The sequence below is a fragment of the Aquila chrysaetos genome, chromosome 4, assembly GCF_900496995.4.
Source record: "Aquila chrysaetos chrysaetos chromosome 4, bAquChr1.4, whole genome shotgun sequence".
NCBI classification, from domain to species: Eukaryota; Metazoa; Chordata; class Aves; order Accipitriformes; family Accipitridae; genus Aquila; species Aquila chrysaetos.
The window spans coordinates 76,041,549-76,060,376 of NC_044007.1; the positions used below are offsets into that span (position 1 = coordinate 76,041,549).

General features: G+C 38.8%; 1 protein-coding gene across 9 annotated transcripts in view; it reads left to right on the forward strand.

The window, feature by feature from the left end:
* The window catches only part of COBL (cordon-bleu WH2 repeat protein), a 211,184-nt gene that overhangs the window by 140,352 nt on the left and 52,004 nt on the right, over positions 1 to 18,828 (forward strand). For all 9 annotated transcript variants that reach the window (XM_030011755.1, XM_030011752.1, XM_030011753.1 and 6 more), the window contains one exon: positions 18,608 to 18,746. In XM_030011755.1, coding sequence (XP_029867615.1) covers positions 18,608 to 18,746 — 139 coding nt within the window. The remainder of the gene's footprint in view (positions 1 to 18,607; positions 18,747 to 18,828) is intronic.

An 18,828-nucleotide genomic window follows, 5' to 3' on the forward strand; every position in this document is an offset into this window, starting at 1 on the left:
CTTACGTTCCTCTTCTCCATTTAGATCTCAAACTTGGGTTGTTGAGGACAGCTGGTGACTCCCCATTCTTGGTCGAGGCCATACCTTTAGAGCAGACTACTTGCCCCCAGTGTTTTATCAAGGCTGATGTTTCCTTACCAAGAATACCTTATTCATTGAAGAGGCTTACTCACATGAATAAAAAGGAATATTGCAGCCTAAGAGAGTCACAGCCTTACTCAGATCATTGCTGGCAGGTTTCTTTCTCCCTACCTCCAGTTTATTTTTGACCAATTTTATGCCTAAATGAGAAGTTCAGCTTTAAGGGAATCATTTTAACATGAACAAATATAAATGAGCCTTTCATATATTTCCTGGAGAAATTAAGGTACTCATAGTAAAAATTTGCAAAATTTCTTGTTTATATAGGTAAGATACTTCCTGTATTTGCTGTATGCCTTACTAAATGGAAGGAAATGACAAATGTGGAAGTGCAGCGGAAATGTTATTTTTTGCCATCTTAGTTGGTGATTTCTAATACTGACCACCACGTAGGGTTTTTCTTCTTTCTTTTTTTTTTTCCCCCCTTTTCAAGTATTTCTGTACTCCTGTTGGAGATAGCAGCTTCCTGCGAGGTATGTTCCCCTGTTCCAGTGCATATTGCACTTGAAAGAGTTATGATTCTGCTGGCTGTCATTGATAGGAGTGCCGTGGAGCTGGCAGGACACTGGGTTAGGCATCCTAGCCATTTAGTAGCATTTTCATGCCTTTGGTAGGGATGCCCTTCTCACAGCAGAATTTGTGTTACAGTACTATTCACTGTCCTTTTATACATAAACCAATGTAAACAGAATACACCAGTGATTGAAAGCTTAGGTCCCCTCTGGTTGATTGAGCATATTAAGAGTGTGTCAAAAGGAGGAAATACTCTAGTGAAATGTCCTGCTGAAAGCCATTGAATTTGTGCCCATCTGCAGGCAACCCTGAAATACTTTAAATGACATTGCAAATGAGCACAGCGTATAGTGAAAGCATGCCTGGAAATTATTCTGCCAGCAAGAACCACAGAATAATTTTCAAGTAGTAAAAATAAAGGACAGGCAGTGAAGGAAATGTATGAATAAAATTATATTGAAATAATAATTAACATATTAATTTTTTCCAAAGCATTATGAAACCATAGACTCACCCAAATTTCCAGAATCAGTCCCTGAATTTGCAGTTCTCAAATTTCCCATGTGTATGTGTGTATGGTACAGGCATGGACTTGGAAGCCACTTGGAAATGTGACTCATTATCTTCCTTAGAAGTAAAATGTATTTTAAAACAGTGGCCAAGATTTTTAGAAATGGTTAGCTCAGCTGTCCATAATTAGGAAGCTCAGTTTGTAGCTTGATGTTTTCTGAACTTTTAAGGTGTCAGAAGCTGCGTCTGGTTGCTCAGCAACTCATTATCTGGCCACTGTGATTTTAATATCATGTTATTTTTCACTATGCCACCTTCTGTTGCAAAAGGAGTTTAAATTGAGATTGTTAATATAAAAATCTGAGCAAACAAGCATTTCTTCCACTGATCTCCCCCCAGTGCAGCGGGGTTTTTTGCACAGGTATCTTGTGTGTTTGCATGAAGTGATTACCACTCTTCCACCCTACTTCTTCACAATCTAATGCCACAGATTGGTGGTTAGCTGACTGCAAGGATAATCTTGATTGGTATGAAATCACACTGTTAGCGCTGTTCTCCTCAGGTTTTCAAAATGACATATTTCCCTGTGGCTGCAAATTAAGCCCTAAAGCAGTGAATACAGATCCTGTAGAACAGTGTAGAGTAAGGTATGTTCCTAGTACGTACAGCTGTGTCGGTAAGGATACCATCAGTAGAGCTTTCCATCTGTGTGCCCTGTGAGTTAAAGTTTCTTTAATCTGCTTTGTCCCTGGGGATTTCGGATAAATCTGGTATTTCAAATAATAATACTCCTGCAGTTGACTTTCCTTCTGAGAAACAGCCGAGCGCTTAGAAAGAACCTGTGTTTGTGTGGCTGACAGCCTTTCTTCCTCACAGATTTTCTTGGACTATCAGAAGCATCATTTTATGGGAGAGGCATGATACCAACAGGCACTGCAGTTGTAGGGAAGTTGAGGGACAGAAGAATCACAACTGGATGAGAACATCTACCACGGTTACCTACAGAACTGAGATTTATCGTAGGCAGGTGTCTAAAACCCGCTTGATTAACATCTGCTGTGATCACCTCTATAAGCACCGTACTCTTACCAGCTTACTGTCTTGTACCTCTTCCTTTGTGCATGTACTGTAATTCATTATTGTGAAAATTCCACTTTGATCAGAGTCCTGTGTCCCGAGAGGAAAAGTTTCAAATTGTTTTAGATTTACCTAGTTGGTTGATCCTACTTTTGTAGAAATTATGGTAGCTGTACTTGAGGGAGGGGTTGTTTGTTTTTCATACTGCAGCAGAATAGCCTTATGCTGTAGGTATTTTCCTCCCTTTTACCTTACACTTTTTTCTGTACTTCTCTACGAGGTGAAAGATAATGAACAGTTCATGGTGGAGATCATCTGACAGTTGTATTCTGTTTTAACAAGGAGCCCAGAATTCAGCAAAAGGGTGAATGGACTCAGATTAGTTATCTCTCTTGCATAGGTTACACCTAAGCCAGAAACGTCTACTAGAAGTCAGCAAGATACGAGTGCATGTTTTTTTTATCATCTTTCAGAGAGGAAGGGAGGTTTCTTTTGACTCTGAGGTCTTCTGGGTGAGGTCTTCTCAACCTTTCTCTTATGACACATTTCCTTTCTCCCTTAAGTGCTCTGTGAATGTATTTTTGTTTTGCTTTGTTTTCTTCTGTGGAGCATCCAGAAGTCTCCTTTGAGAATAACAGATACTTTTTTTCACATTCTGAGGAAGGATGCAATGAATCAGTTTCTGCTGTAGGAAAAAACTGTTTTTCAAAATGTGTCTTTTACTTTTACAAAATACTGCATCTTCTAGGTCACCTCTCAGGTTTTTGTAAGTTCCCTGAGGATATCAAAGCGGGGTTTGTTCCAAAGGAGGAGGGATAACACTTGACTTTTACATTTTTTTAGAATGTTGATTAAAAGGTGTTTAATGACTGGGTTTGTAAAGCTTTTTAGTTTGTCCTGGTTTGATTTTCTTTTTGTGCACGAAGAAGGCCTGAAATGTGAATGGTGCGTGTTATTTTTAAAACTTTCTTTGTCTTTGTTCGTTAACTGAGGATATCATGAGTGTTAGCTATGATCTTCTCCAGTTTTGGTGGCAGACTTGTTAGAATTCTCAGTCAATGTGTGATATCTCATGACAGCATTTTTCTGATGAGGACAGGGATGTTGAATCTTTATTAAAGATGCTCTTTCTCCAGAATACTGTTCAGGTGCCAAAGTTATGTAAGCTTAAAGAAAAAGCTTTTTTTTTTTTTTTTTTTAAGAGGTCAGCAGATAGTCAAGAACGTATGAGATGTCTTTATATTAGGGTTTGGATATTAGGTGCTGGAGTGCACACCGTACTGCTGTAAGATGCCAGATTAAAAGGCTGGGGACTTCTTTCACAATTGGCATGAGGCAGTATTTTGGTAAGGTCAAAGAGTAGCTGAGTCTATCTCTGTGTGTTAATACAGATAGATAGATATTAATAGATAAACCCATTAAAAATGGAGATTGTATCTATTTCTCTGTATTTCACATCAAATTTGTGTAGCAGTCACTTATTTTGCATGTACTAGGCTGTAAATACTGCATGGTAATTATGAAACTTTCCATTAGGCTTTTAGTATCCATCTCTCTTTGGGGCTTTTATTCCAGTCATTCTGTCTGAAATTTGATTTAGAAGCTTATTTATTTCATTTATGCATTTCTATAGATGTTGAGCATTTATTTTCCCTTTGCTCATAAAGATATATAAAAATAATTTGTTTTGCCACACTGACATAAACACTGCCTTACTTTTTGGCCAGAGAATTGCCTACTATTCTCCTAGGATGGTAAAACAGTTCAACTTTGTTTTACATTTTTCACAGGTTAAGGTTGCCCACATAGGCAGATAATGAACATCAAGCTTGTCCAATAACGTAGGTAAGGTATGCACTTTAGTTCCTTTGTCTAAGGAGTGCGCTCTAGTTCCTTTGTCTGAGCAGCAGCTGTGCACAGTATTCTCAAGATGATGCACTGGAGACTGCAGTGCTATCTGAAATCGAAAAGATTGTATAAAATAACTGTATCTGTATTAAGTCTTTCTACTGTTTGGAGCAAAAAAAATAGAGAAAATATTACTGAATAGTATTGCCAAATGCTACCAATGCCACATTTTGGGTTTTCATAAAGAAATTCAGAGAAAAAAGGTGGAAGTAGAGTTGGTGTTGCAAAGTATAAGGGAAATCAAGAATACTATAAGCCTCCTAATGTGCCTTATGTACTGGAAAAATTACTAGAAATATAATAGAGAATTTAACTAGTTGGCATCTCTGAAGATAATGAATAGGGTAAATGTAGCTTTAGTAAAACAGAAACCCTGCCTTACAACTATCTTCGAGTGCTCTTGACGCATTCAGCAAACAGATGGATATGTGTGATCTGGTTGATACAGTCTGTCTGGGTTTCCACAAAGCTTCTACTGAGTTCCCTCACCAGGGATTTCTTAAGGAAACCAAGTCTCCGTTCCATAAGGAGGAAGGTCATCTTACTCTTAAATAACTGACAGTAAAGAAAAGAGGAATCGCAGGTTAGGAGTAAATGATCCACTCATCTAGTGGTGGAATGTTGCAAGAGCTTTGGAGTATTGGAGGATCCATGTTCATCATATATTAAGAAGTGACCTGGGAAAAAAACAGTGAAGTGACAAAGTTTATTGCTGGTACTTGAGTTATTCAGATAGTAAGGACAAAGGCTGAGTATGAAGAGCAACTGTTGAAAGACCTTATGAGATTGAGTGCTGGCAGCACTTGCAGGTGAAGGCAAGTAAAATTCTGTGTAGGTAAGTGTGAAGTGATATACATGAGAAAAGACCACTCTGAATTTTCCCTAGTACCTTGTAAAATACCAGTCTCTCAGCTGGCAGTAACCAGTTAGGAAGACCTTAGGATCATAAGACATATTTCTTTGAAAAAAGTCAGCTCAAAGCTCAACAGCAATCAAAAAAGCAAATCAGATGCAGAGCATTTTAGCTGAGGAGAAGAGGGTAGAAAGAGAACTTTATTACACCACTGTATTGTGAGCTTTATTATGCCATCTTAAATACTACAGTAGTGTTCCCCTTGTTTCAGCAGGGTATTACAGAATGGGAAGAGACTCATGGAAGGGCATCAAGGGTGATCAAAGGTGTGGAGTAGCTTAATACAGGGACAACTGTACAACTTAAGTTGTACAAACCATGATTCCTCATCTTGAAAAAGTGGCATGAAGACTACGGATAGGGATTTGACTGTTCAGTCAGCCATTACAAGAGCATTTCAAGCTGGTAGGAAACAGGCAAACCACACAAAACCAAAGAGAGTGGTTCTTCATGCAAGCAGTAGATCTGTGGAACTCCTTGCCAAGGGTTAATGTGGGCATTAAAAGTTTACATGGGCTCAAGAGGAGACTGAACAAATGCTGGATGACAGAACTGTTGCAAATTTTTAGATATAAACCACACCAGGAAGTCCCTGACAAGAAGATGGTGGGTGGCTGCAAAAGTATTAGGGAGAAGGTAGTATCGAACATACCTTCCCTTTTCTTCTGCTGTCCTCTAGGTGATTGCCCCAGTCTGATACAGAAGCCTGAGCAGAACCCTTGATCTAACCTAGTATGGCTATTTTTGGAGAATACTGAAGAGATTCATACCTAAATATTTGTCTCATATGATCTGATACCACTCCAGGAAAGTCATTGGCAGCATTCTCAATGACTTCACTAGGTCTTCTTATCACTGGTAATTTGATAAACAGGCAACATGTCTCTCGTTAAAAACAGAAACAGCTGTCTTTGATTGCTATTCCCAATCATCGCTCTCTTTGTTTTGTGCTCATAAGTGCAAAACTTTGCACTTGCAGAATGAGGCCATAAGTTTTGCCAGTAAATCATATAAGCAGTAAGAATTTTCCAGCATGAACCCTAAAGCAACTTGCCTGGTACACGTGTTAAAACTTAGTGCTGTAACTGCAGTATCAAAGAGCCCTGCAGGACTCTGAGGGTCATATTTGCAGCCCCTCTGGGCTGAATCTCAAAATATTGAGATGCAGGTGTGCAGGTCAAATTACAGGTAGCTGGGAGCTGTATGGGTGATGTCCAGTGCACTCTATTGGATGTGGGCCTTTCACTGACAAAATAAGAAGCTGCATGAAAGACTTGATCCCATTCCGTTTGAAATCGATGTCAGATCCAGGTGCATGCCAGGTATTCTCCAGATTGCAAATCCTCTGAAGAAGGAACTGTTGGAACACTTCTGTCTTGTGCAGTGATGGGGCTATTATTTTGTTTAGCAAATGATGATATTTCTACCTTTCAGGAGATAGCAAGTCAAATTGATCTTGTATGGCGTGCTGCTTTCGTGGATCTGTCTGCTTTTGCTGGAAGGACTGGGCAGTATTTCTTTAAGAGTGTATACGGGTAGAGCTTTTCTTAATGACTTCCAGTTAATTGCCTTGTGTTGAAAAAGCCATGTACAAACGGTCGCCCTTCACAGACATGAAATTCTGTGATGACATACATTAAGTTTTATAGAAACAATCATCTTTGTAACCGGTCATAAACCTGAGAAGTTTTTTCTATTTAATATTTCTACTGGAGCTGAACCTGGCTAGTGCTATCCTATTGCAAATTCCATTATCAAGATGTACTGGAACCAATTAGTAGAAACAAGAGTGAGTAGTAAAAGAGGTCTGTGGTCCTTAAAATGCCCTACACCGTGGTAAATGACTAAAAAATCAGAATACAGAACCATTAATTTCCAGTTTGAAGGTGTTTTGATCATTTTTCCCAAAGAGCTTTAAACAAGACTGACATTCAGTTAGCTGAATGGGAAGTATCCAGACTTGTTCTTTTCATGTCTGACAAAACAATGCTCAGATGGCAAACATGAAACCAGCTGACAGAACATCAGATAATGTGTGCTGTGCAGTCTGGATGTTTAATTTAGCTGAACAAGTATACTCCAGTTTGGATAAATGATGCAGGCCCAAATTAAAAGAAAAAGAGAGAAAAGTGCAATGATGGCTGAAAGCTTATCTTGCTGTCATGTAAAGCATCAAATTTAGGAAGGCTCCAAAAAAGCTGCTAGTGAAAGGGAGTAATTTGTACTTCTTTTTATGAGAAGAACAGCTCTAAAAATTAATTCTGGTATATGCACACTTAATCAAACATGTTAATGCTTTTAAAGTAGTTACCACAGGCTACAACTAGATGATACATGCACTGTAGTGACTACTTTCTCAATATCTTCAGAGTATTGGTTAAGGGTATGTTACATTTTAAAATTATATCACAGAATTTTCTTCTCTGTACATCTACAGAAATTCCATAGTTTCAGTCCAAATTGCGACCCATCCTCTTTAGAGCTCCTAATGCTCAACTTCATGTTGCTGCACATTTACTTACTAACAGCATGTGTCCCATTTTAAAAACAAAATTTCAGAAAGCATTATAATAACTTGAGGCAACTTTTTTTTAGGGAACCACTTATTTTCCGGGAGTATTTATGTTGCTCTTTTTTTTTTTTTTTTTAATTTGTAATTAATATACTTATTTTCCAACTCTTCTGTCCCATAATTTTAAATAGAGTAAGGTGTCCCTGTGATGAATTAATTAAAAGGATTCTTAACTTTCTCAGTCACAAAGGGATTAAGTGCGGTTGATTATATTTTTTTCTGAAGTTTGGCCAGTACGAACTAGGATGTTCATGCAGAATTTCAGTTTTGATGTTAGCCAGAAGGTGCAGCCTCTCAGAATTGCAAGGGGAAGTAAGACTGCTTTTGCACTGACCCTTTGAGAATCTGGCTTTACTCAGATAAAGTTCATGGTCAATTAATAGGTTTTGCAACAGAGGAACTTAAAATTTTAAAGTCTGCTTTAAAATTATGTCTTTTTCTGAAAGGAGAATACTGTTTCTTTAGCTTGGGGAAAAAAGCTGCTGCTTCATAAGAGGAGTCCACTGTGTGGCTTTATTGCATTTTTAGAAATAGTAGCAATGTCAGTTCAGTAGTGATTAAAATTGCTTAACTGCTTTAACTGAAGGCTGGACTGTATGAAGTGCTGAATGCTTCACACTTTGACTTGGATAGGCTGTTACTGTAGAGGGGTGGGAGAAAGTAATCTGCAAAATTTTGTACGATTCCTCCATGGTCTGCTTTCTTGCTCTCTGTGAAGTAGTCCAGTCCTACACTCCTACCTTGTGTAGATACAACCTCTGAATTGACATGAAAGTCAGAATGACCTGGTGATCGTTAATATGTACAAGAACCCAAGCAATGTGAGCTTGCAGTGTCTTTATTTTACCATTTAATTTACATCACATAATAATCATGGAAGAATACAAAATTCGTTTGACAGGAGGGCTTCTGATTTAAGATAGCTGTTAATAAAATAGATCCTTTTATTTTTTTTGCAAGAAAACGTACATCTTGAGAGTTGAGTCCTCGAATTACGTGCAAGAAAAATTCTTGGAATAGTCTTTTCGCCAACATCAATAGCGTTCTTGATCTTTTGCAATAATCCAGTTGCTTCTGGCTGTGAGTTCATGGATCACCTGCCAACTGTTTTTGAACAGACTATACTACCTGCCTTGGGAATAATACCACAACTTACCATCTGGTGAGATCATGATAGTATCACTTGACCTCCACATGTGGTCTCTGTCAAGCACTTCATTGAAAACTGGCAAGACATCAGGGCCTGAACATACTGTTCTATGCAGCCCTGAATTTTGGCAGGGTTGCAACATTTAGTAAGTAAACTTCATCTGGCTTGCGAGTCACAGACAAATAGGACAGGCTGATGTCATCGTAAGCTTTAACTCTCATTAAAGAGAAAGTATGTGTCAAGTAATTATTAGGCTTTGTTGGGCAAGGTATTTAGGGGAAGTTAATAGACAAAGATAATTTTAAGCAGCGAGGCTTCTGAAGAACTGGCATTCGGTAAGCAATGAAAAATGACCCTAACACCGTGCTTAATTTAGAACCTGGGTTTGTGTCACTTCTTAGATTTTGCTTGTAACTCCACCTTTCTTAGATCCTAAATTAAAAAGGTAAAAAAATTATAGATTAGAAAAATTAGCGAAGTAAATGCATGCTGTGTAAATTTGGCTTAATTTAATGGCTTAATAGCATTCCATTCTGGTCATTGTTTAGCCAAATGAGCAAGGAAAAGCATCACAACTCTAATCCAGTAAAAGCTGTTCCCTGCTACTTCATGCTATGTTTTGAGTTTCACAGTCATATCCCAAAAGTAATAGAAGTGGGGAGAGGGGAATGCAAATCCAGTTCCTCTGACTGCACACCACTTCGGTTTTCACCTCTTTAGAGGATGGATGGTGCAGGTCACTGGGAGAAATAGGCACCTCATTTGTTCGCAGTGTGCTCATCTTAATCAGAATGCCGTAGCTCAACAGACAACCCCTGAGTCCGGCTCAGCTCTGTGTCCCTGACACTTCCAGGCGTGGATAGCAAGCAGAGTGCCATCGTGGGTTTCTGTAACAAATCTTCAGAGCACAGTCTATTTGTAATTTTGGATGATAAAAATCTTATACTTGTGGGGAGTAGCTTGATGTAGGGCCATGTTACGCCACAGTCCCTAGTAACGCATCTAACTGACGCTGTGGGAACGCTTTGCTATTCCGCCCTCTTCTTGGTTTCCGAAGATTGTGGAAGTAGGAGCTTCTGGCTGCCCTTCCGAAGTGCTGGAAGGAACTAGACTTGGGTGGAAGTTTGCAGGGGCAGTGTGAAGGGATGGCATAGACTAGATGATCTTTAAAGGTCCCTTCTAACCCAAACAATTCCATGGTTCTATGCAATTGGAACAGAATTGGAAAGTATCACTTGACTTACCACCCAAACCAGGTTTCCCAGGCATTCTGTGTGCCTGCAGATGGAGAGGGCTGATATAAGGGAGTTGAACACTAGAAATAGGTCAGGTATGTTTTTCTCTAAATTGAGAAGACTTCTGAGGTGATCACGTAGGACTTAAGCACTAAGCACTAGAAATTCAACTTGGCAAGAATATTCTAAGTGTAGAGGAAAACTTAAGCTCCAGGGAGGTATGTTGCTTAGTGGCAGTAGAAAGGGTATGGTTCTCCTTGTTCCTGGTCAAACGTTTGTGTGATTGCCTTCCACTTCCTAGCCCTAACAGATTTTAAGCTACAACCTATCCTTTTGGCAGAAAATTGGACAAAGGTGCAAAATAAATTTTGCAGACCTTCAGTTGGCTCATAACATCTCTCAGATTTTTAAGGACAGACAAGCAGATCAACTAATCAGCCAGCCTGGATGTGAGACTGAGGGAGAAAAGGTGAGGTATAAAATCCTTAGGCCAGTGCCTTTCCCAAAGGCAATGACTCAAGGAGATGACATTGATTGCGTCAAACTCCGTGACAAAGTTGTCAGAAGAAATATGAGCTGCGGTCCTACTATGTATTTTAAGCTCTTACTAATGTTCATTTGTTCTATTAATTGTATTGCTCTAAGATAAGCACAAACATGAAATGAAATTTTGAGGTGGTTTTTGCCTTTTTTGTTTAACTTCTCTAGAGGAGAAATTAATCTTAGTAGCAAATCAGTTTGTGGTGGTTTTAAAATGTGATTTTTAAGTGTTTGAGGGGTTTTTGTTGTCGTCCCCCGTCCCCCCCCCCCCCCCCCCCCCGCCCAAATGAAGACATAAATGAGGAGGATTACATTGTATTCAGAGAAACAGAGGAAGTTAAATTCTTTGCCAAAGCAAACATCCGCAGACTTGTGTAGTCTACATGTTTCAATGCATGTGAAAATATTTGGTGTTGTAGAGTGACTTCCTTGAGTGGAAATAATATTGCAGCTAGTAATGAGATTTTGCAAAAGAAGGAAATCACAGCTATCTTAGTAATTTAACATCTCAAATTTGTTTATGGATAGTTTCCTGTCCGACACATTTAACTGAACAAGTTAAAGTGTTTAAAGAAGATTAGAATGACATTAATTTTTAACTGCCCTTGACCATGGCATTTCACAGAGGGTGTGTTCAATAAAAACAGATGGAAAAATGAGCTTGCCCCTTCACCTTGCAGTGGCTTTCTTGTGTCAACTGATTTAGCTTTCTGTCGCCAATCAGCTGAGTATTCAAGGACATCCTTGGCTTTCGTCTTCCTCATTTTATGAATAAAATAGCAAGAGCATAGCAATTTCTGTAAAATTCAGTAGTGCTAAGCTTTTCATCTGTTATTAAGACTGAGATGTTTTTGCAGTCACAGCTTGATTTTTGATAATGAATGCTAAATTTCATTACAAAACCCTGTTTAATACCAGAATCATATAAGGAGAAAAATTTAATATGAAATTAAGCAGCATAAAAGTAGGCAAAATGATACAATTTTTGTGGCATCTGATTAAAATATTAATGGTAAGGTTATTTTCAGAAGAGCAATGCAGTTTGCACTCCAGTTATAAGCCAGACTTCCCACTTGTCACGGCGCCTGAACACTTCCCGCAGCAAAGCAGCTCAGAAGCTGAGGCCATGAGTATGGCTGGGGTGCAACCACCATGTGGGCCAAACGCAGTACAAGGAAGCGTGGTGCAGAGCTTCAAAGTCAGGAGGAAACACCCTGATACAGCGCCGTGTTGTGTCAGGACACAGACGTGGTTGTCCTGCTTGAAGAGTTAGTTGGTGTTACGTTGCGGACTTGGAACTCATGCTCATGTTGGGAATCTCCCATCCAAACTTCTTCCACGTGAGAGTGGCGTGTCCAGCGTAACACGAGCGATTGGGTCTAGTCGGTCCAAATGTCAGTCTTGCTATCACAGCATGCTTATTCATATGGCTTATTTAAAAATCTCCCTTTAAATTTGTTATTATTATTCATTTTATTGTCAGGTTTGTGAGATCCAACACTGAAAAATTAAGATGTACAGAACTAAAATGACCGATCCGGAGAAATTGCTTGCTAATTTCTGAAGTGTAGTTATTTCTGTGCATTTTATCAAAATGACAAGTTTTTCAAATAATAACCTCTTTAAAACTGTTTCCATGTGCCATATTTTTTAGTATCTCTGTGTATGTTGTTTTTGCAATATGTTGTTGCATTGCATGAGATCCTAGTAAGCATTTTAAATAACCCACACAAATGCATTCTGCAACATAAGGACATGGTTTTGGGAAACATCAGACTGCTGTCTTTGAATGCTGTTTGTAACGTGCTTGTGGATTAAACATTCAGTTTTTAATCAAATGAAATGGGGTACTACCCAATAAGGAAACAAGGTAGAGAAGTTCGGTGCTGAATAGGCAATTTAATACAACATAACTTATAGTGGTCAGCTTCGTGAATTGCTCATACGCCCAGTTTCTTTGAGAGCTCCTTGAATTTTCTTTTGTCAGTGTATGCCAGTGAAAAGCCTAATAATGTATGACCTGTCCAGGGAATATTAGACATATGAGTAAATGTTGTTTAAGACACATTAATGTTCAGTTGGGACTTCTTGTGGTTTCTAGTGCTAGGCATGTTGAAGCATCTGTTGCTCTGTGAAAATGCAGAATCAGCTGGATAGAATAGCTTTTATATCGTCAAGTTTAGTGGACAGATTTATGTCTCCGTTCTGCAGCTGAAAGATTTATCTCTCTGATTTTCCTAGAACGGCTCCTCTTGGATCAAAATATTTTCTTCTCAACTGCTTTAAATTATGTACAAAATCAGAGCAAAATATTTTTAAAAACTTTCAAACCGTAAATCTTACTTACATACCAATCTACCACTTGTCTTTCTTACAGTGCTATAAAGGATCAGTGCAGTTATGGTTATATCAAGAGTTTAAAACTGGTTAATAAAACATGTGTCTTTTCTTTTTACTTCTAGAGCTTCTTAGAAAATGGCTCTTAATTACTTCAAGATTTCTTAAAATTCTTTGTGAAGGGAAGAGGGTTGGGATGGTCCCACACATAGTTTGGGGTGATACTGTTGTTTGTTCAGTTACAAGTTAGCTCTGAATTTTTCTGTGGATCATATTTAAACACTCTCGTAATTTGATAGGCATTCTGACCCCACACGATATCATCACCAGCAGGTGTATCAGAATCTGGCTTGCTTAAATCAGAGTGTGTGTCTACTCAGTGTTGGATGATGGAAACCAGTTTGTAGTCAGGGCATGCCAGTGATTGAATCCATGTGTTCTTTTTCCAATCCTTTTTATTTACTTCTAAAAATAATTTCTACAAACAATCACTCACTGTTTGCCCGAACAAGACATTTTGTATACAAATTAGACAGTTGTTCTATAAAACAATGAAAGATCCTGACGTGTAATGTTGCATAAAAAGGAGAAAGAAGCAAGAGAGTATATGAGCTTTCCTCACACAGTTTATATCATATGCTATACAATTTTTATTTGTATATGCTAAACCACCATGGGACATCCCTTAAAAACAATCCTTATTCCAGACATAATCCTATTGCTGATAGAATATGTGTATCGGCTGTAGCTACGGCGTTTGAGCAGGAAGAAAATTGCTCTAAGGACGATTTTGTTAAATTGCAAACCTGGAAAATTGTTAGGTTTTCAAGTTTCCATTTTTCCTTTCCTATGGCAAAATGATAGCAGTGAGAGTAAAAGGAAAAATCTGTTGCCGTAAGAGAAATTTTTCTTGTAATGTTTATGAAAATATTGGGAAAAGTGGTTTGGATTTTGAAACACAAACAATGCACTTTTTTTTTTTTTTAACATTTCACTCACATATTCACTAGATCCACTGAGGGGTTTTCTGTTAAGGCACAGTTAGAACTGTTTAGACCCATCTGTCAGTCGTCCAGGCTTTCTCCAGTAAGCATAGATGCCAACTACAACACAGATACCTGCAGTTGTTCAGGGAAAACCTGTTCCAGGTAACTCGAGAAGGTGCTGTTCGCTTTTAGTGTGCAAGTCCAAGGCAATTTTAAACTCATTCTTCCTTACTTGTGTTCTTAGTTGTGCTTCTGAGTGGAGATCACCCAGCTTTTTTCCAAGTTCTTTCTCAGTCCTGCAGAAAGTACGTGTGTCTCGTATGTCCACTCGCGTACTTTCCTCGTCTGTCCACTCGTATACTTTCCTCGGTTGCGTTAAGCCCAGTCCCTTTTTCTCTACCATCTATGGCACGAGTATGTGGGCTATCCTTAAGGGAACAGACTTGCATATGTGTGGCTCTCTGAGTATGTTATTGTAGAGTCTTTAATCTGTCTTTGGAGACAGTAGAGTGAGATTTCCTTCTTGGTCAAAGTAGTGATTCAGATGACTGAGATATGTAGTCAGTGTCATCAAGTGGGTTGTCAATGTTGGTAGATACTGGAGGGGCAGAGGAGCACAAATTAACGATAGAGTTTCTGGCTCACAGAAGGAGGCTCAGTTTCGGTAGCAGCAAACCTGCAGTAACTTTAGGCCTAGTTTGGTCTGTGAATAAAAGAAAGGTGGCATTTGCCAGATGACTTAGCAAGTACTTACACAGATAAACTTTTATGTTAGAAAGATTAATAGGAAAGGGTTGATAAATACAAAACCAGTGTCTGACCTGTAAGTAGAGGACAGGCAAGGCAAAGGAGCGGAGCTCACATTGGAAATTTATCTGAGAACCTCCTTGTCTTTGAATGCTTGATGAATTTTTGGTGGTGGTGGCTTTTGTTTCCTTGGGCCTCCATTAATATTTTTGATGAATTCATATTCAGTGCAACCTAACCCAAAGAAAATACTGGACTCTTACGCATGAGGAAGCTCAAACTCAATTTACACATCCACTCTTACAGTATCCACAGACATTTTGCAAGTAAGGTGTCTGTCAAATGCTACTGACTGAAAATTTCAAGCATTAGCCTTGTAGGATTCTTTTCCACACAATTTTGACACATAACCTCCCCCTGACGTTGTTGTTAGGCTCTAAATATATTCTAAAATCTTATCTAAAGCCCTCACATTTTAATAAAGATGTTGAGCTTTCACAGATGGAAAACACAATCAGCACATTCCTCAGACATTTTGTCTGCAATATTGGAAGTATTTTTCAAAACAGCGTGTGAGCCATGACATGAATTTAATGGAAAATTGTTTTTTGCATCATATGTGTTCTCATCAATACGGGAACAGAAGTGACACTATTTGTCAGGCTTATGTCCTTTTCGCCCACTTTATTCATTTCTAGCTCAGTTAATGGGATTAATTATAGTCAGGGAACGCTTGTTAACATCTTTAAAAATAAGGTATTCATTGTGTAACAGAAGCTGACTTAATAATTTCTTCTAGTTAGAAATGCTACATAGGTGAAGCACAAGTGCTAAGACTAGGAAGTACTCTGTTACGCTCAGAGAGGGGCTCCTGTAACAAAGTTTGGATGGGAAATTACTTCAGATAATGTTGTTAAGGCTTCATTTCTTTATAAAAGAAGCAGCCAGCCATAACAAATTATTTTCAAGTTCTATTGTTTTGGTATATACAATTGCAAGAAAGAAACAGAATGTTCTTTGTGTTTTTTCCATTTATGTTTAGCCTCATAGGTTTACCGAGGTTGGTGTTTAAGAACTACGTTTAACAATTTTTATGACCTGTTCTTGAACTAGACACTTGTTATATACATTGTAGTGTGGCTGACTTTAAACAAGCTTTTCATCTTCTTTATGGTGTTTGTGAAGTATACTGCACTGAGCTGACAGTATAATAAAAGCATTTTTGGTGTGTATTTGACCACACTTACATAATTGCAGTTGTGCACTATTTTCTAGCCTTTTCTTTAGCTGTAGCAGCATGTTCATCCATACATATATCTCAGAAGATTCGAGGTTCCTCAGAAGATTCAACTAAATAAGAATGCATAGAGCTGAAAAAGATAAGCTGGCTTCTGACAAGGATCCTTACTTCTTAGTAAAGCAGTCGTGTGTCTTTGAGGAATTTGACTATACCAAACTAACATCCTTCACTCATCTGGTATTGGGGCAGGGTGATTAGTGATCTCTTGTCATTTCAAGTGGAAACACACGCTTCCTTACTTTCTGCCTTGATTCTCAAGATTTGCTAGACTTATCTTTTAAATCACGAGTCCATCCATTTTTTGTCCTCAAGTAAGGTCCTCCAGACCTTTCTGTCTGCAGAGACAGGAGTGAATGTGGAAGCTGCAAAATGCCATTAAATATCCGCAGAAGTCATGGCTTGTGCTTATGAAGTGTTGGGGAAGTTGAGATGCTGCCTATCTCCCAGATGATTCAAGTTCACCATAGCTACTGAATTTTGAAGACTTTGCAGTCAGATTAATCGAAGTCCCCGCTTTGATAATTTTCTCATTTTTGTAAGGTAGTATCCTGAAGAATCAAGATAGAGTATTAAATGTTCACATGACTTTAGTTATTTAAAATGCAGTGCAGAAGAATGTGGGTTTTTTTCCAAGTGCCTATTTGCCAGTTGCCCCAAATAGACATGGAGAAGGATGCAGCATTAGGTAGCTGTCCTCCATGTAATTCCTCCTCTGTAAACCAAAGCCTGATGAGCCTGTTTCACTGAACAGTTTCCCATGTTCAGCTCAATATTGAGCATTCTAATTCTAGAAGAATTGGGGAGGCAGAGGGTGTGATTCAACTTAAGTCAATGGCAGTCAGTTCCTAACCACTGGCAGGCAGTTTCTTCATCAGGAGAGGTGCCGCATCTTAATATGGAGTAACACCATAACTTTGGGCAAGAGTTTTTCGGAGGAGGTCTAAAATTTTGCTGTATCCATTCCTGAACATTTGGCCTAGTGCTCTTTTCTGGGTATAAGTCTAATTTTACAAATTCCATGAAGTTTGGTGGCCAAAATTGGAGTCTGCAAAATCTCTAGTTACTATTAACAGTCTCGCCCATTTACTGTGCCTAACTTTATCTAGGTTGGCCTCACTGGCTTTAGTCGTGTGCTGTATCCAGTGGACATTTAATGTAAAAATGCAGAAGTAATCCCTGGTAGTAGGAAGTAAGACCAGGACACCTTTCTTTCCCACCCTCTGTCCCTTCCACCTTATAGAAACTGTTTGCTACAAAGCTGCAGCTCATCCTGGTTAACGTGCTCTATGTCCAGTGCAGTTACTACCAAGTTTCTCCATATGCAGGGTGCAGGTTCAACAAGAAGGGGTGGAGAGTGTCCAATTGTCATGTGGCACGATGGTTAAAGCATGATCCTGAAAGGTGGGAACGATGTTTGTGTTTTATAACCTAAGACCCTCCTGAGTGCTTTTAAAAAGGAAGGCTAAGCGAGGGAAGCTCTATACATGTCCTGCTCTTTGTAAAATTCATTTATTCTCAGAATGTTCACTCAACGTGGGAAAGGATGCATATAAATGGGTGCCTTTCCTCTGAACTCTGATAATAGCTTTGAGCAGTGTGAAGCTACTATTTGTTTATTGAAATCTCCCACAACAAATGTATTTTAAGCGTTCATTAATCCTCTGGGTTAAAGGAAAGATTATTATTATTGTTTAGGCCTTTGAAATATTAGAAAATCACCAGGCAGTTCTGTATATTAGATATGTTCAGCTCTGGGGAGTACCAGGACGGACAGAGCAGTGAAGTCATGCAAGTGAAGACTGAGGAATGCCAACAGCATGCCATGTGTGGGCAGCTCCCATTACCCTCTGCTTCAGCTAAACCTGGTTCTGTCTAGTGTTGTCAGTACCTTTCAAATATAAAAATTCAACAGATTTTCCTACATGGTTTTGTTTTTATTATTATTATTTTTCCGGAAAAAGGAAATAGAGCTAAGTTCCAATAAGCTACAGAAAATATTATGCAACCCAGTGAAACCCAAGTCACTTGTAATAAAAATTTTCTTATTTTTAAAAGCAGCGTAAACAGTAATGAAGTCTTGGCTTGCCAGCCAGCATGTTGCAATTATTGGAAGCCAAAGAGTTACAGATCTTCAAAAGTATGTCTGTGAAGTCCAGTAGACATAAATAGAGTACAGTATGATCTCATATCACCATGCAAGCAAACTTTCAATTCTGATTCTTCTCTCAGAAGTCCTTAAACAAGAATTTGAGAGGAAAATAAAAGAAATTAGAGAGTTTATTCCCTACACATACCGATTGGAGTATTTAACCATAATTTAAGGTCTGAAGAAACCAATAGAAAAGCAAGGTCATGTTATGGCTCAAGCTTAACAGCACGTGTAGTGTCATGCTGTGCATTGCTGAGCGTTGGGCTCTCTGGTTCCCTTTTACCAAAAACATCAAATGTCTACCAGACCAGTATTTCCACTGTGGCATTCATCTGCAGTTCTTGTCCCTTTCCTTTTCTGAGTGCAATATTACTATACCTCTTCTGATCTGTCTTGTTAATCTCCTGTTGTCCCTGTAAATGCTCATTATAAATATACTGTGCTGAGATACCACATTTTTTTTGTTACTGACAATTTACAACATTGACAAAACATCTCCTTTACTGTGCCTATTTTTCAACTTTGCTAGATTTCACAAGGAGCATCCCTAAATGATTTACGGAAAAAGAAGAGGCGTGCCCCTCTTCCACCAACTGCATCCGCGCCGCCCACTCCTGCCATGCCAAACAGGACAGAGGAGAGGGAAGACAAGAGGAAGAGCACGATGGGTGAGAGGCGTTCTTTTCTCCTGTGTAATCCTGTGCATGTGCTTTCAGTGCTCACTGTTCGAAGTTTCCTTAATTCTGTTAT